Raw genomic sequence first — 23,078 nt, forward strand, 5'->3', positions numbered from 1 at the left:
AGAACAATGCTTTGTGTCTTTTATGTCAGAGATTCTTTTAAACATAAAAAGATGTGCTTGAAGTTGTATTTTTTATGTTATTTGATTGTTCATTTCTGAAGCTGAATGTGGTGACAACAATTTATAAAATACAGTTTTATTATTGTTTCCATATCCAGACTTTTTTTAATTCTACACTGCATTGCCACTAAATGTAAGCATGCAGTTTAGCATTATTAAATGTGATTTTAACTCCTTTAATAAAGTACCCATTAACCGTAACCCTAAAAACTTCTGCAGCATCTGATGTTTGTGTGTCAAGTTTTAACGACAGTAAATAATGTGTCTACATTTATTAGTTTGGTTTGTTAAAAGGACTTTATTTATTATATTGAATTATATGAATTGATATTAAATTAAATGGATAAAGATGACTAATGACAACACATTAAATACCTCTTTCCTTTTTTCCCAGACAACCAACTCTTCATCCTGACATGGTAAAGTATGAATTTATAAAGGCTCTAAAGTTATTTCTGGTTGTGCCGTCCACGCGACGCCCTCGCCTCTCGGCGTGTGGTTGCTGTAACTTGTCGAAGCTTTCCGGGTGGTGAGCCTCCTTAATTGGAACAATAGATGTTCAAGCGGTTCGGTTTGATCATCGGCCCTAAAAGCTTCAAACAAGACCGCAGGGTTTGGATATGGGGGGGGGGGGCAAAGTGCACAGTCAGTGGAGAGCCGAGCGGATAACAGTGGCCAGAAGAGGACCAACAAAATACTGTAAAAATGATTTCTATTGATTGGATGGCAGCAGCAGCTGTTCGGTTCCATTATGAGCTCTGAGCTCAGGTCAGAGCCCCGGGGCGGACAAGGGAGCCAATCAGACGGGCCGCCGCAAAGCGGGCCGATTCTTAGAGTCCAATCGGGAGTGTTTTCCACCGGGCCGCCGCGCTGCGTTAGGCTCCCGGCGTCACCGCCGCCCCGCGAGCCTCTTAGACGAGGCTGCTGTCGCTCGGTGGGAGCGGCCATCCATCACCTGTGTTCGCTTCACTGGCCTGATCTAAACTTTTGTTTAAGACAGGAAAAGATCGGTCGGTGAAGTTTATCTTGACTTCAGCTCGGACTGAACGTCACACACACTTTCATCTTTGAACGACCCGGGGAGAAAGAGCAGATAAAAGCCTCAAAGCGGGCGAAGTGCACACTCCTCGTCTTCTTTCCCCGGAGGGTTCAGCCATCGGCTTCAAGAAGTTTCTGTAATTTAACGGTATTAATTTTTTTAATGGATTAGCGAAGAGAGGAATAATAATTAAACTATTGCAGAGGGATGTAGATGTAAGAAAGAGAACGAGGGACATTAAAGGTGCAAATAGAATCTCTATGCAGCTCTACGAGCTGTTTGCTACACATTTATTGATAGAAGAAAGACAAAATAAAATTATTTTAAATGTCCATCATTATAATTACTAATGGTAAGAGGTTTTAACCGACTCTTATGAGACACATCAAGTTACACAATGATCATCCATGACACTAAATAAAGCTTTTTCGAAATGAGATAAAGAAAAAACATGTGTTTTTAATTTAAAATGCAGCCTCTAATAATACATTATTATTGATTAATAAAGTGTCAGAGACGGAGTTCAGGAGAGCGGTTGAACTTGTGCGCCTCGTCCTGACCCAGATCCCCTTCCTGGCACTAGTGACGCCCAACAGGCTCGACGCCAGCCTCTCATTAGGAACCGGGAATCAAACCCCCGACTCCTCTCTGTACCTGCAGCCCTCGGCCTCCGAGGGCCACGCTCTGAGCTGTTAGTGTTGTGAGGGCCCCTGCACAGGTGCTTAGTCCCCTGTGACGGCCCCGTCTGCCCCCCAGCCCCGGACCCTGCTAGCGCCTGGTGCCGCCGCACTGGAACTAATGAGAAGTGGCAGGTACAGTGAGGAGGAGCAGAGGTTAGAGGCCTCGGCCCAGGCAGACAACGGGCTCTCCTAATATAATTATATATATATATATATATACCGTTCAAAAGTGTGGGGTCACCTAGACAATTTCGTGTTTTCCATGAAATCTCACACTTTTATTTATCAAATGAATTGCAAAATAAATAAGACATTGACAAGGTTAGAAATAATGTTGTTTAAAAAAAATATTAATTTTGTTCTTTAAACTTCAAGCTCGAAAGAGGCCAGTTTTATAGCTTCTCTCACCAGCATAACTGTTTTCAGCTGCGCTAACATAATTGCACGATTCTACCCCTCCGTTAGTCTTCTAAGGTGATGAACACAATGTACCATTAGAACACTGGAGATGGGCCTCTATACACGTATGTAGTCATTTACCATGTTAACAATGTATAGAGTGTATTTCTGATTAATTTAATGTTATATTCATTAAAAAAAACAGTGATTTTCTTTGAAAAATAAGGGCATTTCTAAGTGACCCCAAACTTTTGACTGGTAGCAGAAATGTAGCTCCGTAAGAAATCTAAAATATCTGAGATAAAATTATTGAAGCGTGGTATATAATACAATATGTATATATATATGTATATAATAGAAGCTGCATGTCTCCTGGTTTTTTTCATACATGAAAGTCAATCTGTCAAAGACTTTTTATTCACACAGAACTGTCACCATGTGTTCACAGGTACCATAAAAGCTCTTTTTCACCTACCTTCCCAAACTGAGGAATAAATCAACTGACATGAACACAAAAGATATCAAATCCAAAAAGATATCTGTAATCATCCTCATTTAAATATAATCACCCAAATCTCCACCATGTCCAAGGACGACGTTTGCAAAGTGACGTCTGGCAGCAAGCACAAGGAGCGCAAGCCGAAGAAGCCTCACTACATCCCGCGGCCGTGGGGCAAACCCTACAACTACAAATGCTTCCAGTGCCCCTTCACCTGCATGGAGAAGTCCCACCTGTACAACCACATGAAGTACAGCCTGTGCAAGAACTCCCTCTCCCTGCTGATCGAGTCGGACTGGCCGTACAAGAAGGGCCACGCCCTGCACCCGGAGCAGCTGCGGCCCTTCCAGCCGCCACTCGGCGGAGCGGAGCGGGCGGCGCCGCGCCCCGAGGACGCGCTAAGGCAACGCCGGCCCGCCGAGGAGGAAGGTGAAGATGGGGAGAGCCAGGGGCGGGAAGACGAAGAAGAGGGCGGACGAGGAGAGGGAGCGGAGGTCACCGGGCCGACCAAAGAGAGCGGCGGGAGAGATGCCAGGAAGATAAACCAGCCGGAGCTCCTGATGGCCGACATGCTCTCCCTGGAAGATCAGCTCCTCCGAGCGCGCTCCGTGGAAGCGGAGGCCCGGCTGAAACACGACAAGCTCTCGAAAACATACCTGAGCGCGCCCAGTCTGCTGGCGGAGCAATGGCGGCTGCTGGCGTCGAGCCACTCCGAAGCCGACGGCGCTCAGGCCCGAGTGGGCGGCTCCATGCCCTGCTACCCTCCCCCGCCGAACCTGCTGGATTACCAGGACCTGTCGGTGCTCGGGGTGGGCTGCCCCATCGGCCCCGGCCTCTTCTCCCAGACCCGCCACGCGCAGCTCGCCCAGCTTCCCTTCCTGATGCACCCGGCGTCCAGCGCCCACCTGGACCGAGCGCTCGCCCCCCCCCGCCTCTACTTCCCCTTCCTGTTCGGGCCGGCCTCCGGTCAGAGCGACGCCGGCAAAGCGCTCAAGACCGCCGCAAACAGTCTGGAGGCGACTCCTCCGTCCGGCTTCCAGCCCAAAGCCGACCCGTGGAAAGTTCCCGCTCTGCGGCCGGGGGCCGCCGGCCGGGCGCCCCCTCAGAGAGACGCCCCCGACCGGGGTCACAGGGCGGGGGATAACATGCAGGCCGGAGCCAAGGAAGGCAAAGCATGCTGGGGCCACAAGAGGACCGGCGCCCCCCTGGGGAGCCACGAGGCGCCTGCGGAGAAGAAGCCGGCCACGGGGGGTTTCAGTCCGGACCTTCTGAAGAACATTCAGACGGCTTCAACTCTCAGTCTGGCAGCAGACACGCTTCTCTTCCATGGAAGGTAAAGACTGAGTGGTAAAAGCAAGAGGTGATTCATGTTGTTTTACTGTGGACTCAAATAGCCCGACATGTTTCTCCTTCTCAGCTCTCAGGATGCTCCGGTTCCGGCCCGGCCCACTGAGCTGTGGTACAGCGGCTCTCTCACCGGCCCCCACAGCGACACGTCCCCTCTCTCTACCGGCGCGGGACCCGACGGCCGCGACCCGACCGCGGCCCGGACGGCGGGGGAGGGCACTTCGGAGTCGGTGGCCGCTCTCCTCGGTGACCTCTCCATGGCCTTGCAGGAGTACCAAGAGGCTGAGTGCAAAATATCCCACCTGGAGAAGGAAGACCTTCCCGCCCAGCGCCACCTCTGGGAACACCTGGGAAAGATCCGCAGCGAGCTCTCCCACATCCACCGGGCGCTGGAGCACACGGCTCGGCCGAGCGACGGGCCGCTCGACCTGTCGGTGAAGAGGGACGGCGGCCTCAAAGACAACACCACGGAGGAAGAGGAGGAAGAGAACGAGGGCGAGAGGAACGCAATGACGGCTTCGTTGGAGAGTCGAAAGCAGTCATTGGACATGCTGATCACGATGAGTCAGGCGGCGGCCGACACCGAGGCGCTCTCTGCCGGCGCGAGGCCCGGTTCTGCTGAGGCCGTGTGGCCGAGCCGGACCACCAAGTGCGAAGCCGACTCCAGCGTCCTGCTCGGCCCGGACCGATCGGGGGGTTTCGGCGACGCCCCTTCCTCTGCCAAAACCCCAAAGAGACCCCCCCCCCCACGCAGCGTCCTCACTGAGCGTCCTCACTGAGCGTCCTCACTGAGGGTCCTCGCTGAGCGTCCTCGCTGAGCGTCCTCGCTGAGGGTCCTCGCTGAGGGTCCTCATTGAGGGTCCTCGCTGAGGGTCCTCGCTGAGGGTCCTCACTGAGGGTCCTCATTGAGGGTCCTCGCTGAGCGTCCTCACTGAGCATCCTCGCTGAGCGTCCTCGCTGAGCGTCCTCGCTGAGGGTCCTCGCTGAGCGTCCTCGCTGAGGGTCCTCACTGAGCGTCCTCATTGAGCGTCCTCGCTGAGCGTCCTCGCTGAGCGTCCTCGCTGAGGGTCCTCGCTGAGCGTCCTCGCTGAGCGTCCTCATTGAGGGTCCTCAGAGGGTCCTCGCTGAGCGTCCTCGCTGAGCGTCCTCGCTGAGCGTCCTCGCTGAGGGTCCTCGCTGAGCGTCCTCGCTGAGCGTCCTCGCTGAGCGTCCTCGCTGAGGGTCCTCGCTGAGGGTCCTCATTGAGGGTCCTCGCTGAGGGTCCTCGCTGAGGGTCCTCACTGAGGGTCCTCATTGAGGGTCCTCGCTGAGCGTCCTCACTGAGCATCCTCGCTGAGCGTCCTCGCTGAGGGTCCTCGCTGAGCGTCCTCGCTGAGGGTCCTCACTGAGCGTCCTCATTGAGCGTCCTCGCTGAGCGTCCTCGCTGAGCGTCCTCGCTGAGGGTCCTCGCTGAGCGTCCTCGCTGAGCGTCCTCATTGAGGGTCCTCAGAGGGTCCTCGCTGAGCGTCCTCGCTGAGCGTCCTCGCTGAGCGTCCTCGCTGAGGGTCCTCGCTGAGCGTCCTCGCTGAGCGTCCTCGCTGAGCGTCCTCGCTGAGGGTCCTCATTGAGGGTCCTCGCTGAGGGTCCTCGCTGAGGGTCCTCACTGAGGGTCCTCATTGAGGGTCCTCGCTGAGCGTCCTCACTGAGCATCCTCGCTGAGCGTCCTCGCTGAGGGTCCTCGCTGAGGGTCCTCGCTGAGCGTCCTCGCTGAGCGTCCTCGCTGAGGGTCCTCGCTGAGGGTCCTCGCTGAGCGTCCTCGCTGAGCGTCCTCGCTGAGCGTCCTCATTGAGGGTCCTCACTGAGGGTCCTCATTGAGCGTCCTCTCGCCCGGCGCTGACATCAGTGACTTCACGCAGTCGTTTGAACGCGGTCGTCTTCATTATCTCCGGCATGCCGTTGACTTCACTGCTGGAGGATGAAAGTCGCTCTCAGTTTAACTTACAACCTCGAACATTTTGCACCTTATAAGACAAACAGGGAAGGTTTACAAAAAGTCTTTAAATGCACTATGGACATTGATTGTTACAAGTTTCTCCTCAAAAAATATTGTAAAAAAATTAACATCAGCACTTAACAGTCACTTCCATGAGGATAATTTGAACAATTAAGTCTATTAAAAATCATGTTGGGAGACAAACTTTTAAATGGATTTGTACATATTGTAATTATAATACATAAGTAAAAGTTTTTGGTTTTATATGGATGACGTCATGTTGGACTGCATCATTTCACGTGATGACGTTGTAGATGCACGCTGCATTTCTGTGAATAAACTGAGGGGGAAAACAAGAAAGACTCGATGTTGAACAGAGGAACCTTTATGTTGTTTGAACATGAACTCATCGGTTTGCCGTTGAGTCCCGTTGGGAAAGGCCACGAGCTCAAATGCCATCATCGCTATCATTTAAAGTCTAAATAGGAGAAACCGACCCGTAGTGGGAGCACCACCTGACTATCGGTCCTGACGCGGTCGGGTGGATGCGCTAAAGGTGAAGCAGCTCCTGGAGCGACATGCCATCAGCGGGGGTCACCTGTGCCTCTCCTCGTGGATCAAGTAGCCCTCCTGCAAAGGTCAGGGCCCCCAGGGTCGAGCTCCACTCGGACTCTACGGAGGACTACCTGTCGGCCCCCAGGATGGGCACCTAGCGCTGGGCAGCCCCCCCCCGTCAGGATGGCCCCTTCACCGCCATCTCAGAGGCAAAGGTCAGGCCAGAAGGGCCAGAAGGCCCGCCCCCCCCCCCAGTGGACCCTCACACTGGATAAGGTCCATGAGCAAATATATGCAACCACTTAGAAGTTAAGGTATGATGTAAGATATGAATACACAATTAAGACATGTTCAAAGCATCACTTCCTCACAAAAGTAGAGCGTGGCTTCATAATACATCATTTGATCTGGAGTGTTACTGTACCTTTAAGGGGGGCCTCCCTACTGGTTTTAAGGTTGAGATGTTTTGGCCATGAACACTATTGTACTCTGTTGTAGCTTTACTGAAATCCAAGTACCGGTAGATAGCTCCCTCATGTGGACATTATTCACAGCCACATTGTCTCAGATTGAGCGGATGATAAAATCCTTCCTCAAAAAGCTTTTGATTGACTGAGATGAAGCGTCACTGAGACAGGAAGTGCAGTCGCAGAAACACAAGCCGCATCAGAGGAGCATTACATGGTACGTTCTAATATTTATACATTATAGGGTTGGAGCATGCAGTCAGAATACTCTATTAAAGTGAATTTAAATATATAAATTCAATGCATAATGTAACAGAGTTGTGGTAGAAGAAGTCGGAGTGTATGTGAGAAGTAGAAGAATAAATATAAAAAGAGGAACATACTGTAGGTCTTCACACTATAGCTTCTGTTAAAGTCGTCACATTCATTTTAAAATTGTCAAATGTATTTGTTTTCCCCCAAATGCAATAATGCAGAGCGGTAAAAGGTTTTGATTGGATCAAAATAACAATGATGACAAAGTAAAGACTTTAGTTTGACTCACAGCTCATCTCCTCGTGTTGTTACGGATATGAATGATGCCGTATTTATGTAGATGTTATTCAAAATGTAGCTATGTAAATAAATAGAACCACAATTTACATTAAAATAATTTGTTTTAATAAATAAAAGATGACAAAGCATAAGTTTCTAGCGATGGACAGAGTGAACAGGGTGAACAGGGTAAATAGGATAATTAGGGTAAATATGGTAAATAGTCAATAGGGTAAATAGGGTAAATAGTCAATAGGGTAAATATGGTAAATAGAGTAAATAGGGTAAATATGGTAAATAGAGTAAATATGGTAAATAGAGTCAATAGGATAAATAGAGTAAATAGGATAAATAGAGTAAATAGGGTAAATAGAGTAAATAGGATAATTAGGGTAAATATGGTAAATAGGGTAAATAGTCGATAGGGTAAATATGGTAAATAGGGTAAATAGAGTCAATAGGGTAAATAGAGTAAATAGGGTGAAGTATTTAATGGAGTGCAACTTGTTTGCCGCCAAGAAGTCAGAGTTATTATCTCTTCTCGGTCAAAACTCGTTCTCTCTTCAAGGAAATGTCAGTGCATCTAATTTGAGATGTTTGAACTTCCCCATGATGCATTTTCTTGTCTATCTCAACATATGTTTAGGTGTGAAGTGAAGATGGCGCGCGGCGTCCTCAACACCTCGGCCTGCGGCGGCTTGGAGAGCTGCTCTCTGAACTTCCCCACGCCCGACGTCACGTGGTGCTTCGACCAGAACATCTCCAACCTCACCGACGTGGTCCGCACGCTGCCGGACGACGTCACGCCATCAACCTGTCCAAGAACAGGATCGGCGCCGTGCCCCCCGCGTCCTTCAGGCGGATGCTGTGGCTCAAACGCCTGGACCTCAGCCAGAACCAGCTGGTCTCTCTGAGAGGAGGAGAGTGCAGAGGCCTGGCAGTCCTGGAATGCCTCAACCTCACCTGCAACAACATCTCACGCATCCACGCCGGCGCCTTCGAGGGCCTCGCCGCGCTGCGGACCCTGCTTCTGACCCTGCTTCTGACCCTGCTTCTGACCCTGCTTCTGACCCACAACGCACTGGCGGCGCTCCCTCCGAGTCTCTTTGGGTCCCTGCCGACCATTCAGGAAGTCCGTCTGTCCCTGAACCGGCTCACGGCCTTCGGCTGCGAGGACTCCGGTCGCGCCTCGACCTTTTCGCCAACGCCCTCCGGAGGCTGAACGTGAGCTGCCTCCCGCCCTCGAGTCCATCGGGCTGTCCAACAACTCCAGGCTGGAGCTGCGGCCGGACGTCTTTGCCTCCAACCCGAGGCTGAGGACTCTGCTCGGCCGGGGGGTCAAAGCAGAGGTTCTGATGGGACTCTCAGCCGAGACCAAGAAGAATCTGACTCGGGTCGCGTTTTCTTTGTTCCTGGAGGAATCTCCACTGACGATCTGCGGAGTGTGAGAAGGAATGGACCGGCTGGAGAGAGTCGAGGTGCAGTGTGTGCTCTGGTTGCAACATCTGTGTTTCCCTTTTTGATTGAGTGTTAAATAACTCACCTGTGCATTTAATGTGTACAGGTGGACTTGAAAGGCTCCAGGTTACCTGGGGCTAACGACAGCCTGCTGGACTGTGAGGCTCCGCCCACGGTTGTCATCGAGGACGCGGACCTGGGGAGCACCGGCAGACTTCACCTCATCAACTGCGGCTTGAAGCGGATCTCCCGCACGACATTCGAAGGTTACCGAGGCCCGAAGACGCTGCAGCTGAATCAGAATCCGCTCGACATCCAGAGGGACGCGTTCCAGGGCCTGACGCGCCTCGAGTTCTTGAGCTTCGACAGAAGCAGAATCCGCGACGTCGACCCCGACTGGTTCGCCCCTCTGACGTCTCTGACTCGCTCGTCTCTCCCGAAGAATGAAATCACGGAGTTGGTGCCGAAGGTGTTCGGCGCCCTGACTCACCTGGAGCAGCTGTACCTGCAGTTCAACCTGCTGAAGTACATCAGCAAGCAGCCCTTCGGGAAGCTGCGCAAGCTAACGAAGCTCGACCTCAGCTTGAACATTATCGATTTCATCGAAGTCGGGACCTTCTGAGACCTGACGAGTCTCAGGTATGTGTTCTCCGCCATGTTGACATTTATTCATTGTTTATTTAACACGCTCATCTTTCCGTTAGGTACCTGGATTTAAGTGGGAATCGGATCAAGAGGCTGACGCCGTTTATTCTGTCTGGCCTGATCAGTCTGAGGACATTGGTTCTGTACAACAACCGCCTCCATTTTAAATCCTACGAAGCTCCTTTCATAAACCTCACTTCTTTGGAGGTATGAGGGTTTTTTTAGAGTCAATAGAATAGCATTTTATGTGTTAGAGATATTTATTTTGACGATTGTATTTAGTTTTATTGTAAAGTAATATTGATTATTAGCTTTTTTCTTTCTTTCATGATAGTTTTAGTTTGGTTCATTGTGATTGTTGTTTACATATATTTAGTTGTAGGGTTCCCTGATTGGGTAACACTGGTTATATGTCGGTGTGGGTAGCTTCAGGACCAGCATGCACCTAGGTGGCCTCTGGTTTTTTACCAGCACACGAGAGGCAGTGTCAGCACTTAGTTTGTTTAGTAATTAAATAAGAATAATGACGTATGGAAAAGGACATTACTTTCTTTTGGCAACAAAAAAAAACCCACGGTGTGTCAGAGGCAATTTGATTTAGATTTATTTGAGTTTGAGACAAATGGCCGCTACATTATGTATAAATCTGTTCATCTTTTTATTTCTCCATCTTCTCTGTGAACTTTGGAGTATCTGGAGATGAACTACCAGGGGCCCGGCGGTCGAGGCCTTGGCGTCATCGGACCGCATTTCTTCCGAGGTCAACGCAGACTTCTCTCGGTTGCCATGGGACACAGCATCCAGATCGACTTCCACCCCGACGCTCTGGTCCCTCTGGTCCGGTTGAGATCCCTGTACATCGCTGGTGTCGTTATGAAGACGACCAACCTGAGCGCAGTGCTGTCTCCTCTGAAGAACCTGAAGAAGTTGACGCTCTACAGAGCCGACCTCGACGCTCTGCCTGCTGACCTGATGCCACCAGACAATACCCTGGAGGTTCTCCGGGTCCGGTCGAACCACCTGCACAGCGTGGACAGAGCCCTGCTGGACGCTCTCCCGAGGTAGACGAGCTCCGGACATGACGAGCAACGCCGTGGAGACACGTTGCATGTTTTACTTTATTATGGGGGGGGGGGGGGGGGAGCAGATAGCCCTGAAGATTCACTTGAGCTCATGAGCCGGTGTTGCCGGATGGGATTACTCTCATCTACTATACAACCAGACAAATTGATTTTGTATCCAAGGTATTTGCCGATTTCTGCAAGAATTGCATTTTTCACTAATTAGATGGATGAACGCTTCTGTTCTGGAAACTACTCCGAAACCCAGATTGTCAATATATCACCAGAGTGGGTCACTACTAGTTAAAATTTGTTTATTAACATCAAGCCTCATAGAAGCCATATGTGACATGGCCTGGAGGTGAGAGGTCACGGGACCCCGCCATGCCGGTCTTCCCTTGCCTTGTAGCTTTGGAGTGATATTTAGCCGATCTAGCAAAAATATAAAAATCTGTAATCTAGCTTCCTATTCTTTGTTAACTTGTACTGATAGATAATTGGTGTATATTTATGTATTTCCAGATTGCGTGTTTTGGACATTACAGAGAACCCACTGACCTGTACAATGCCTGGTTTAAGACCTGGGCCATCCACAACACTCAAACACAGGTAAGCCTGGAGACACTGATAGTGACGCGTGTCCAAACCAACACACACACACGTTGTTGACCCCCTCCAGGTGTCCTACCTGTACAGCCTGCAGTGCGACGGCGACCCCCGCTCTGCGGCCCTGTGGCGGTTCGACGTCACGGCCTGCTCCTCCGAGCCGCTCTCCTTCGCGCTCTTCGTGGCCTGCGCGGTGGCGGACGCGCTGCTGGTGAGTGTGTGCGTGGCGCGGCACACGCACGGCGCCGCGCTGCGCTACCTGCTGCTCGTGCTCAGGGCCAGACTGCACGGGCGCAGGAGGGGAGCCGGGGCCGCGTTCCAGTACAACGCGTTCGTCTCCTACTGCGGTAAGGATGAGGGCTGGGTGATGGAGCAGCTGGTGCCCCACCCGGAGAGGCCCGCTGCGGGGCAGCCGAGGCTCCGGCTGTGCCTGCACCACAGGGACTTCGGGCCCGGCGCCGCCGTCCTGGACAACATCGAGGCCGCCATCCACGGCTCCCGCCGCACCATCTGCGTGGTGACGCGCCACTTCCTCCGGAGCGACTGGTGCGCCCTGGAGTTCCAGCTGGCCGGGCTGAGGCTCCTCTGTGACGGCAGTGACGTGCTGCTGCTGCTGGAGGAGATCCCGGAGCGCTGCCTGTCTCCTTACGCGCGCTTACGCAAGCTCGTGCACAAGAAGACGTACCTGCGGTGGCCCGAGGCGCCGCGGGACCGGGACGCCTTGTGGGTCCGGCTGATCCACGCTGTGAAGGACGAGGAGGAGGGAGGAAGAGGAGGAGAACACGTGCTGGCGTAGATCATTTGCTAAAACAATTTCAACATACCGTTATCTGTTTATGGTCTTTTAGTGGATCGTGAATTGTTTTTTATAAATTTTGATTTACATGCTGTTGGAAATTTGATAAGAAATTATCGAGCAGGAATTATTAATTAGGTCAAAAAGCTGTTGGGGCTGCAACTGATTATTTTTGATATTTTGTAGTTCAATCGTTGTTGCAGCTCTAATAATAATATTGTAAAAGTAGTGATATAGTATGTTTTAGATAAGAATGCCATAGTTTAGTATGTCGTACAATATAATAATTGAGTTGTCATAAAAATGTAAATGTATATGATTCCATGAGATGAATATGCTATCATAATGCAATAATATGGTATGCTATTAAAAAGTAATCAAGTTAGTTTATTTTTTAACAAGTTTTTTTACCTTATTTAAATTGTGAAAAGAGGTCGAGTGAATAAGAAAACATTTCACGCCAAAGATTTCCAAACACTTCATTTATTTGACATTATACATTCAAATGAAAATAAAAAATATTCATATATATTTAATATAGAGCTAATATGCAAGGTACAAACAAATCTGTGTGGCATGCATGTATATATACATATACACACGCACGTACACACAAGGCGTGGTCTGAATACTATACAGTGTGTATCCTTAGCTGCACAGGTTTCATGGATGCTTCTATTCTTCACTCAGTTGAGGCACAACTTGATTTTAGTGAGAGGTCAGGGGTCGGGCCGAGTGCTGTTTACAGTAAAACGTTTCAATCTCAACAGCTAAACAGTAGGACTCGCAAAGCAAAGCGAAGCTTATTCGTGTTAAGAGTTTCACACTAAAGCGTTAAGAAGGAAAATAATGCAACGCCATCATTCTGCGGTTCAGATCTGCACGCTCATGCAAAGAGTTCGGCTTATTGATCCGAGGTGATAAACTCACACCAAATCAAAACAAACACAATCCAGGTTTTAAGAAATAAATCCAGCATCACGAACACGTCACAGTCGTCCACTAAATGAAGAAGTCGGGATGTTTGGTTGCACCGCGATCTACGCCGATTTGAGAGGAATAAAGAAAAGGAGCTTCCTCAAGTCGTGGAGCGATACGCGTCCCGCCCCTCGTCTCCCGCTCCACACACAAGACACTCGCTTATAAAACTCTCACACAGGGCCAGCGTCACATTGTTCTCACTACCAAACCAGTTACAGCACAGCAGACGCCCAACGGCCGAGAGCAACGCCCCGACACGCGTCCAGATGAACCACAACAACACGTCCACAGGATTATAGAAACTGTAACAAGAATAAAATACAGCAGATACTTAATTCATCTCGGGAAATATATATTATTCATACTGTGTGTTGTCTATTTGGCAGGATCTGTCAAAATACTGGTGAATCCCCTCGCAGCGCATTTGACACCCATTGGACAGATTAAACATCGATGGATAAAACAAAGGAGGGAAAAAAGAAACCTTACTTCTGTTCAATTAATAATACAAAATACTCAAAACAAAACTATGACGACTTGTCAGAGGCGTGGAAGCAGGTCCGGGTTTCAAACCGACCGGTACGAATGCGTTTCCATTTTCCGATGAGAGCCGTCAGCTGTCGCCGGCAAAGCCGAAGCGTTCTGACCAAAAGGTCAAAGGTCAGGGACGGGAAACAAAAACTCGGACTCTTGATATTCAAATCTTTTTGGAATCCTTTGCCTCAAAAAGCTTCAGACGCTCCTGCACAGTAAGTCCCTCTTTCAGGCTCTGAAGGAGGAGGAGAAGAAAGACATGTGTTGCTCATTAACAGTAAGGATGGATGTGGGCGGAGCCGAGTGCTAGGAAAACAAACTAGAAAAACACAGACGCCACAAAATCTGATTTTTCTAGTGTGTTATGGAATACGGTCATGCCACACAAGAGGAGGGAGTGGTGCGCACAATGCAGGAATACAACTCACTAACAGAGACAATAAAATGAATGAAAGAAAGATGAGCGGAGCAGAAGAACAGAGCGCTCTCCTTCCTCCAGAACAGGATCTGAGATCGTTCTGCAGTCGCACGACTAATCACAAGCAGTTATTGCAGACACAATTAACCGGCAGCTTTCTTTTGGGAATGATATTGTGAAACACTAAACATGAGTACGCTGAAACTCTATGATGAGCCGATGGGCTTTTAAAGCAATAGATGTCACGGCTTTGTCCAAAGAAACTAAAACCAACAACCTCCAAACATCACATTCACACTTTTGTTTAACCCGCTGTGATAAATAACTTGTTTTGTATCAATCCAACAAATAAGATAACGTGACATTTAAAAAAAGGGACTGGGAGTCAGATTTATTTGTATTGATTTTGGTTTGCTGCCTGTCGCTCCGTCTGGACCCCCCAGGCGACGCCTCGTTTCCTCATCTCGCTCACGCAAAGATGACAAATGAGTGCATTTCATAAACATGCCAACCCAGAAAGGCTTCTGGACAACGTTCGCTAATATTAGCTCGCGTGTGACATTCAGGTAACGGGTGAGACGCTGCAGCCGGGCGGGGAGGTCATGCAAGGTCAGGCATGCGTCATGCTGTACCTACAGCACGTCTTGGGGCTCGGGGGGTGAGGGCTGTCAGCTATCCCATGGGACCTGTTCAGTGACAGACTGACGGACAGAACAGAGGAATGAGACGTAGAGGACCAGAGACGTTACGCAGAAAAAACCTCCCTAGCAACCGACTGAACACGCGTGTGCGGCGCGGCGGAGACGCAACAAACCGACAGACACACACTGGAGGAGAAGCTTCACGCCGGCAGCGTCTCCACATGTACAACACGCCTGTGATTAGGGAGGAAACGCTCGGTTGTTCCACTCACCTTTGACCTTATGCCTCTTGATTGCTTGGACGCGGTTGATCGTTCCCTTTTCAGGATATCTGGATTACTTTTTGATTTCATGATATCTAAAAACACAATGAATGATTTCCCTTATTATCAATAACTAAAGTCGCATCATTTTGTTTTGTTGATATAGCAGAAACTGGATGTGCATCTAATTTCAATGTTAAATGTTTTTCCAGATCTCAACAGCAGGTGGTCATTACTCCTGACCGGCGTCACGACTCGACTAGATGTGAACATCGTCGGGTTAATCTTAAATGATCCTCTCCTGTTTACCGTATCCAGAGGCGGCCGAGCCGTCCACCGTCTTCTCGCCTAAAGCTTCCGTGGCGAGGAGCAGCTTCTCCTGCAGTTTGCTGATGTCGCAGTCCGTCTTCGCCTTCACGATGCTGAGCTCCGTGTAGATGTTCTTATATTTGTCTGTGGCGTATTTCTTGTCCTGTTGAAATGAAATCATCGACAACGCCTCTCAGTGTCAACACGCCGTCATGAGACGCTCTGGAGGCGCTGCTCTGTTACCTTCAACGCAGACTGCAGTTCGTCTTTTAGAGAGTGGATTTCCTGTTTGAGGTACTGGATCTCGGACTCCTTGATTCGAAGCAACACCTACAAGATGGGGGGGAAACACTCGGAAGATTTAAGATCAAATCTTGTGCATTTGTGTGTGTGTGTGTGTGTGTTCACACACACCTCCAGTTCATACACATCTTTGCCCTTGGTAAGCGGCGACAGCGCCATGTCACCAGTGAAGCAGGAGCGCATGCGGGTGATCTCTGTGGTCAGGCAGTTGTTCAGCTCCTGTTGGACAGAACAGACGTAGATGTGTTCTGACCCGTGGACTCCGCTGCTCGTGTGTGTGTGTGTGTGTGTGCGTTCGGACCTGGTTGTGAGCGTTCAGCTCCTGGTTCTCTCTCTGACACTGCCGGAGGGCCTGCCTCTCGGCCTCCAGCGCCTGGGCCAGGTGAGCGTTCTCCAGACACTTCTGGGAGTACTGCTCCGACAGCACCTCCAGCTCTCGGTGGATGGACTGCAGCTCTTCCCTGGAAAGTCACAGCGTCGCATTATCGCCCGGTCTCCTCCCATGTTTACCAAAACAGGCAAAACACGAGTGGATATTTTCAATCGCCGCGGATGACGAGCTAACAAAACCAAAGTGACAACATTCTCCTTCAAACTCTAAACCAGACGAATAAGGGACACAAACAATCGGACTCATCATAGAAACCTGAACACGGTTTTCAGGGTTTGACCTTTTTTTTAAAAAAATCAAGAAAAAGTAAATTGATCAGTCAACTCTTTTTCCAGGAAACCTTCGTGCTTCTTATTTGCAAAGTTTAAAACTCACTCGTATTGTAAGCGAAGTTCATCAATGTCCGAGTTCACTCCGCTCAGCTGGGAGCGATGGGTCTTCTCCAGCTCCTCCTTGTGTGCGTTCTTCATCGCTTCAATCGCTGCATTCAGAACACATGGCGCTCATGTCATCGCCGTCTGCTGCTCTTGTTTTAAAGCACACACATAATCGGCGGTTAATAGAGTTTTCTTTACCAGCGATTGTGGCCGCCGTCTCCTCGGCCAATAGCCTCTCTCGCTCTTCCAGGAGGTTGGCGATCTCCCTCTGATGCTGCCGCTGGAGGTCGTGAACTAACTTCTGGTGCGTGTCTTCCATCGCTGTGAAGCCGCGCTCGCACGTGGCCTAGGGGAGGAGAGCGTCAACAATCGGATATCTGGAAATGTTTTTGGAAATTGAAACCCATAAACTAAGTGGAGACCATTCAGTGCAACATCTAGGAATAGTTCACTAGGCTACATGGGGGCGTCATGCACAATTAGTGATAGAAGCCATGCAAGCTTTATTTGATTTGAAGGCAAGCTATGTTAGAATGAGAGCTGCATAATTATCATTAATAAACATTTCCTTCTGTCATTGAATGTGGGAAATGGCATGTTTGTTAATGCCCAAATGAAGAAGATATCTCACTTTTACACTCAATTCACTCTGGGAGAAACAAGAATGTCTGTAGTAAATGTCATTTTAATAGTTGATAAGACTAGAGGATAATTCAGGTCATCCGCAGTCATCGAGGGCGTCGCCCGGGAGACGTTTACACCGAATATTGTGCCAATCCATCTCGTAGATGTGGAAATATTTCACAAGATAATGAAACTTTACTTGACTCACTTATTGGCTGTAAATCAAAAGTCCTGGTTAGAGGTTATTGAGATATTTCTAGTCATAAATATAATGTACATAATCAAATGTCGAGTGGTGGTGAATGAACTCCCTACTAGATGCTAATAGAGGCTGTGAGACGACTGACGTGATCAAGGTCGCACGTTTCATTCCTTTTCAAATCATTTATAAATCACACCATTTCCCGACTCTAAAACTCTCCGTGCACATTAAACAAAAGCTTGTTGTTAAACTATCTCACTATTCATCTCGTACTCTCTTACTTATTTAGTTTTTGTAATCACTAAAGGTAAAAATGAAAGAGCAAAAACCTTCAGACTTTCAAAGTCTCTCTGGTATTTCTCTCTCAGGCTGGCCACGCCTCCTTGGAGGTGCTCGCTCTGCAGCTCGTCCCTCATGGCGCTCGTCTGAGCCTCCAGCTCCTGGACGCGCTCCTTCAGAGCCCCCATGGTCTGCGCCTCCTCCCTCTTGCCCTGCTCCTCCTCTTCCATCGGGGTGGCGGCGTCACCGGGCTGCTGCTCGTGGATGCGCTGAATGCTCTCGGCGTAGTGCGCGTGCAGCTCGTCGGCCTCCTGCCGGTGGAGGAGCTGCAGCTCACGGACCCTCTGCTCGAGCTGCTCCTCCAGGCTCCTCGCGCGGCACTCGCTCCGCTCCTCCGCGGCGCCCGTGTCGGCGAGCAGAACCTCCAGCTTCCTCTGGCCGCCGGCCGCCGTCTCCGCCAGCGCCAGCTCGGCGGCGGCGCGGCCGCCCTCCGCCCGGCTCAGCTCCCGCTGGTGCCGCTGCTTCAGCTCCTCGGCCTCCTGGTTGAAGTGCTGCTCCAGGAGCGCCAGCTGCTTCTGCTGCTGCGACAGCTGGTTCACGCGCTTGCTGATCTCGCTCTTCAGCGCGTGGTTCTCCTTCTGGAGGGCGGACACCGTCTGCGTGAAGTTCTGCCGCTCGTCCCGCAGGGACTCTTCGTATTTCTCTCGGATGGCGCCGACGTTGCGGGCGTGCCGCTGGACCAGAGCGCCCATGTTCTGACCCGTCTGCTCGCACCGGCCCACGTCTCGTTGGTGCAGCGCCCGGAGCCGGCACGCCACATACGCCACCTGAGCCTGGATCAGGGCGTCGCGCATACACAGCGAGGCGCCGGTGAAACGACGCGGCGTGCGGCGGCCCAGAAGAGCGCAGATCATCTCCGCCAGGCCGGGCCGGTTGCCGCCGCGCTCGATCTCTTCGGCGTACTTCTGGAGGATGGCCGCTTGCCGCTGCAGCTCGTCGGCCAGGCCGTCGTGGGCATTCTGCAGCGAGTCCATGGAGTCGACGCCGCAAGAGGGCGTCTCTCCAGCCAAGTGTCGGTCGACGATGTCCTCGGCTAAACCTCGAGCCTCTTCCGTTTCAATCTGCTCCATGTAGGGGGCGAGTTCAGGGGGGCGGATGTCGGCGAGTTCCGGTTTACCAAACCCAAAGTTGTGTTGGACTTCTTGGATTACATTTTTCAAATCGGGCCTTTTGGAAGCTTCGATAATTGTTTTCAGAGCCAATTCCCTCTGGCGGAGGTTATCGTGGGCATGAGTCAACTCCTTTTTCAGTATTTTGAATTTCTCCTGGTAGCAGAGTTTGAGGTTCTGAATGGAGAAGGCCAGCTCTGCTTTGACCACGGTGCTGAAGACGGCTGCAGCGTCGACATCTGCGTCAGCTCCGCCCTCTCTGGATGGACCTCCATCCGTCTCAGCTTTTTCCAATTCTTTACAGAATGAACTCTCCAGCATCAACTTCCGGGTCAAGACATCGGCGTAAACTATAGCCAGGCAGTCTTTGTCCCCCTTTTTAATGTTCTCCATGTCTTCCCATATCTCAGCGAGAGATTGTAGGACGTCGGACTTGGACGTGCGTATCAACAGAGCCATCTTGTTCAGCGCGACGGCTTCGAACGACAACGTCGTTGCAAAGAGGTGCAGAGCGTCTTCATCGAGAGTCTCTGGGGTTCGATGGACGGCCTGCTCTCCTGACGTCTCGTGTCCTTGTCGGATGAACAGCGATGCGTTGAACAGATCATTCTCTATCTCTGACAGCGAGTGCAGCTGGGAGTCAGCGGTGTCGTCCGAGCCACTGAGAATAAATCGGACTTTCTCTCGACACTTTTCCACACACGCCAGGGCCTTGGCATAATGCTCACTGCTACTCCTCTGGATCCCAGTTTCACAACAGAACTCCTGAGCGGGGCTGGGCTGCCTTCCTGTCATCGTTACGTCAGTCCCTGAGATGCCCTCTGCTTGGAGGGATCGTTCCTCTTCTAGATTCTGGGTGAGGCGTCTCAGTTTATCCTCAGTGGCGAGCAGTTTAGCCTCCAGGGCGTGGATGATACAGATGAATTTATCTGAGTCACTACTGTCAGATAAGGTGATATCAGAGGAGATAATTCCTTCACTTGGACGGATGTCTTCATTGACTTCCTCGGTAATGCTTTGCCTCGTGTCTGCAGAGGTATCGCTCACAGGGCTCGTGTCCAGGCCCTCTTGGTTTATGTATTTTTGGCACTGGATACTGGAGAAGCGTATCCTCGGTCTCTTGGCTTGAGACTCCTTATCATCCGGGCAGTTCTCTGCATGTGATGCATCGTCAAAGGAAAGTAAGTCGTCATTGTTTGCCGATAAGGAGGCCGATGTCTTGAGCCTGGACTTCTTGCTCTGCTCGGGGATTTGCTGCCTCTCCACGTGGAGGTCGGCGTAGCCCAGCTGCAGGGCGTTGAGCTGCTGCTCCAGCTCCGCTATGCGGTCCTTTGCAACCACAAGCTTGGCCTTCAGATCTTTCTCGGCACTGCAGGGCTCAACCTTATCCAAGATGCTTTGACTCATTTGACAAAGAAGCTCCTCCTTCGCCTGCAACTTCTGTTCCGTTTCCTCCAAGCTGTTGCCAAGCGCGGCCATTTTCACCAGGGCCTCCTTCAGGTCCTCCTCCTTCCGCTCCACCAGCCTCTCGTACATCTCCTTCGTCTGCTGGATCTCCTCCTCTTTTTCTCTCAGGAACTGGCTTATCTTCTCAAACTCTTGGGTGGCCCTCTCATAGGAGTGCTCCAGGATGTAGTAGTCGGCCTCCTCCGTTTCCAGGCGGTTGCGGAGCTTACTCACCTCCCGGTCTGCTTCTGCAATCTGGTTCAGAAGCTCCTGACAGCGGCAGGTGAGACGGCCTTTCTCTTCTTCTAGCCGCCGCATGCTCTCCCTGAGGGACTCGGCAATGTCCGTCTTCTGGGCCAGCTCCTCTTGCAACTTCAGCATCTCCTCCCTGCCTTCCGTTCCCCCAGAGGCCTGCCTCCCTCTCAACAGGGCCTCCACGTGCCGCTCGGCCTCCAGCTGTCGGCTCTCCGTCTCCTTCTGCGCGCTCTCGGCCTCGGCGAGGCGGCGACGCAGATTCTGCCTCTCGCTCTCGTGGCTCTCTTGCATGCTGTGCTGCTCCCTCCTCAGGCGCTCCTCCTTCAGCGCGTGGCCGTCCTCGGTGGCGCTCAGCCGAGCGGTCACCTCCTGCAGCCTCTCCTGCAGCCTCTGGATCTCCCTCATGTGGTCTCGTTGCAGCGCCTGCTGGCGCTCCAGGTGCCTCAGGGCCTGGTTTCTCTCCAAGAGGCTGGCCTCTATATCGCGGAGTCTGTCCTCGCTGTCCTTCAGCTGGGCTCGGAGGGTGGCCTCGCCGCGGCCGTGCTCCTCGTCTTGCTCCGTCGAGCGCTGCTGCTCCAGCTTGAGCTCGTTGCGCATTCTGGCCACGGCGTGTTCGCTGGCCAAGATTTCCGCCATTGCAGACGCTAGCTTGGCCTGCAGAGCCTGAATCCCAGCCTCGTGGTGGTCCACGGCGTCCTGGGCTTCGGTGTAGCTTCTCTTTAGTGTTCGGATCTGCTGCTGAGCGAGGTCCCGCTTGTGCTTCTGGGTCTCCAGCTCGCCATGCAAGTCTTGATTAAGCTTGTGCAGGCATTGCCATGGCACTCTGTGCGGTGAGGAGGAAGGGGGCGTAGCATTCTTGAAAAAGATTGATGAGACAGGTTCATTAATGACATCACCGTACTTCCCCCTACCATGTACGGAGAACCACATCTTGGGGGTAACCAGGAGATAAGTTTGATCCTTTCTTGGAATCAATCTCTCTTTTTTTACAAGCTTCCACTGTGCTTTTTCAGAGGTGACTCGGGAAAATAAATAAAAGTGGTGGGTCACTAATACAGTGACACAAAGAAAAAGAAAAACAGATAAACTATTTAATTATTGCAAAGTTAATATTATGTGATACAAAAAGGACATTTAGTCTCTTTGATAAGTTCTGTATAACTTAAAACTGCACAATATAAAAAGGCATTTAATTAGTTAGAGTATGCAATTCCAAAACACCAAAAAGCATGCAGGAGTCGAGCTGGGAAAGGACAAACAGAGAGCACAAATGGACAGAGAGAAAAAGCACAGCGCAAGGCTTCTTAATCAGGTTTCTTACCTGAAGAAAATCAGACCAGATCAGTTATTTCCCCAGGAGATGTGAAACTCCGTCAAAAACAGTTAGTGAAGAACACCACGCCCATGCGGATCAGTCTCAGAGAATCAGCACCCACACCCGTTAGTAGAATTGTAAAAGAGTTTCCGTTGCCACACACTAATCTGATCCAGCGTGAGCAAGTAGTCTCACAAAAATACAATCTACACACACAGTTGATGACATTTAAACAATATACGTAGAGCATCTTGGAAACCTTTTCTTTGTAAACTTGGAATGCCATTTGTATCGTCAATATTAAAGCGCGTACGGTGGCTGGTGTGTGTGTGTAGTACCTGCAGTACATAGCCATCTCTGGCACTTTGCTCCCTCCCCAGTGCGTCTTCCAACTGCTCCTTTAAAACATTGTTTTGCTTCTGCAGTCCGTCCAGCTCCTGCTGCTTCTGGCCCAGCTGAGGAAAGAAAGACACGGTAATAATGACCGACAGATGCTCATAAACATGAAAACACGAGGGTCAGGCTTAGGAAACGCACCTCTTTGTCCAGCAGTGCAGCGAGCTCATGTGCAGGCAACCGGTCCGGGTTTCCCGAAGCCGTGTGGATCTGCACTTGCTTCTCCTCTCTTAACGGCGTCGTCTCCACCTGATGCCACTGCTGCTCGATCTCCTCTTGCACGTCTGAGGTCCTGTCGTCTTTCTTATCTTCGCCGGCGGGACGGTCGACTTCCATCCGTCCGTGCTCTTGGCGTTCGGGTATCGACGGCTGTGCCGGTGGCGTCGTGTTCAGCGTGGAGATCATGGTAACGGTAACACTATTTGGCATGTGGGTCACACTGCGCGGAGGAGGGACGCTCCTCCCGACGCTCCCCTGTTCGGCTTCCACCCTCACAGAAGGCGGGTGAGCGCCCGACACGGACGAGGTTTGCAGGGAGGAGCTAGAGACGGGCGAGGACGCCATGGAGGAAGGGGAAGAGGAGGGAGAGCAACAGGAGGACGTTGTGGAGAACGACGAGCTGAGGTCGATCGTGTCCGCTCGCTCCTTCACGGACTTCTCCGTCCGCTCCGTTTTGAATTCGGACCAATCAAAAGTCTTGGAGCGACCCTCTCGTCTGCGCTCGCGAACGCGGCTTTTTCTGAGCTCGGAGGCGTTGGCGGCGGAGGCGTTGGCGCCAGCTGGCTGTCTGTGGACATCAGACTCGGGGGCCTCGGGACTGGGACTGGGCTCAGAGGTGACCTGTGGACACGGCTCCAACAGCACATGGGCTTTTGTCTTCTCGTCAGCGAGAGATCTGAATGGACAAAGACACACACACACACACACACACACACACACACACACACACAGAAAGAGGATATGTGTAAGATGACTTTAACAGAACGCGAGGACGACACATTGACATCGAGCTACATCAAGCTTTGCGGGACAAACAACAATGCGTACATCTGTGGCA

The 23,078-nt window shown here is 51.0% G+C and overlaps 2 protein-coding genes and 1 pseudogene across 9 annotated transcripts in view; 2 read left to right on the forward strand and 1 right to left on the reverse strand.

Annotated features, from left to right (window-relative positions):
- The first annotated feature begins 1,910 nt into the window (after positions 1-1,910).
- Positions 1,911-4,803, forward strand: prr35 (proline rich 35). The gene is made up of 2 exons (XM_056430373.1): positions 1,911-4,010; positions 4,095-4,803. The coding sequence occupies exons 1-2, from the start codon at positions 2,761-2,763 to the stop codon at positions 4,801-4,803; spliced, it is 1,959 nt and encodes a 652-aa protein (XP_056286348.1). The 5' UTR covers positions 1,911-2,760.
- Positions 4,804-7,398: 2,595 nt separating this feature from the next.
- LOC130203912 (toll-like receptor 13) lies at positions 7,399-12,130 on the forward strand (annotated as a pseudogene).
- A 451-nt stretch (positions 12,131-12,581) lies between these two features.
- The window catches only part of LOC130203218 (uncharacterized), a 46,386-nt gene continuing 35,889 nt past the window's right edge, over positions 12,582-23,078 (reverse strand). For 6 of the 8 annotated variants that reach the window (XM_056429156.1, XM_056429159.1, XM_056429157.1 and 3 more), the window contains 11 exons: positions 22,163-22,916; positions 21,964-22,080; positions 17,491-21,165; positions 16,534-16,681; positions 16,334-16,439; positions 15,869-16,028; positions 15,679-15,786; positions 15,508-15,594; positions 15,265-15,427; positions 14,965-15,050; positions 12,582-13,868 (listed from right to left, as the gene is read on the reverse strand). In XM_056429156.1, coding sequence (XP_056285131.1) covers positions 13,797-13,868; positions 14,965-15,050; positions 15,265-15,427; positions 15,508-15,594; positions 15,679-15,786; positions 15,869-16,028; positions 16,334-16,439; positions 16,534-16,681; positions 17,491-21,165; positions 21,964-22,080; positions 22,163-22,916 — 5,476 coding nt within the window. In that variant the 3' untranslated portion in view covers positions 12,582-13,796. Of the gene's footprint in view, positions 13,869-14,683; positions 14,753-14,964; positions 15,051-15,264; positions 15,428-15,507; positions 15,595-15,678; positions 15,787-15,868; positions 16,029-16,333; positions 16,440-16,533; positions 16,682-17,490; positions 21,166-21,963; positions 22,081-22,162; positions 22,917-23,078 lie in introns of all 8 variants that reach the window. The other 2 variants (XM_056429153.1, XM_056429154.1) reach the window with 2 other exon arrangements.

The sequence above is a fragment of the Pseudoliparis swirei genome, chromosome 13, assembly GCF_029220125.1.
Source record: "Pseudoliparis swirei isolate HS2019 ecotype Mariana Trench chromosome 13, NWPU_hadal_v1, whole genome shotgun sequence".
Taxonomy (NCBI): domain Eukaryota; kingdom Metazoa; phylum Chordata; class Actinopteri; order Perciformes; family Liparidae; genus Pseudoliparis; species Pseudoliparis swirei.

Bases quoted from the DNA above. Each gene is read 5' to 3' on its own strand.
- prr35 (XM_056430373.1), top strand. From the start codon at position 2,761: ATGTCCAAGGACGACGTTTGCAAAGTGACGTCTGGCAGCAAGCACAAG. The intron at 4,011-4,094 runs GTAAAGACTGAG...TCTCCTTCTCAG, and splicing joins ACGCTTCTCTTCCATGGAAG to CTCTCAGGATGCTCCGGTTC.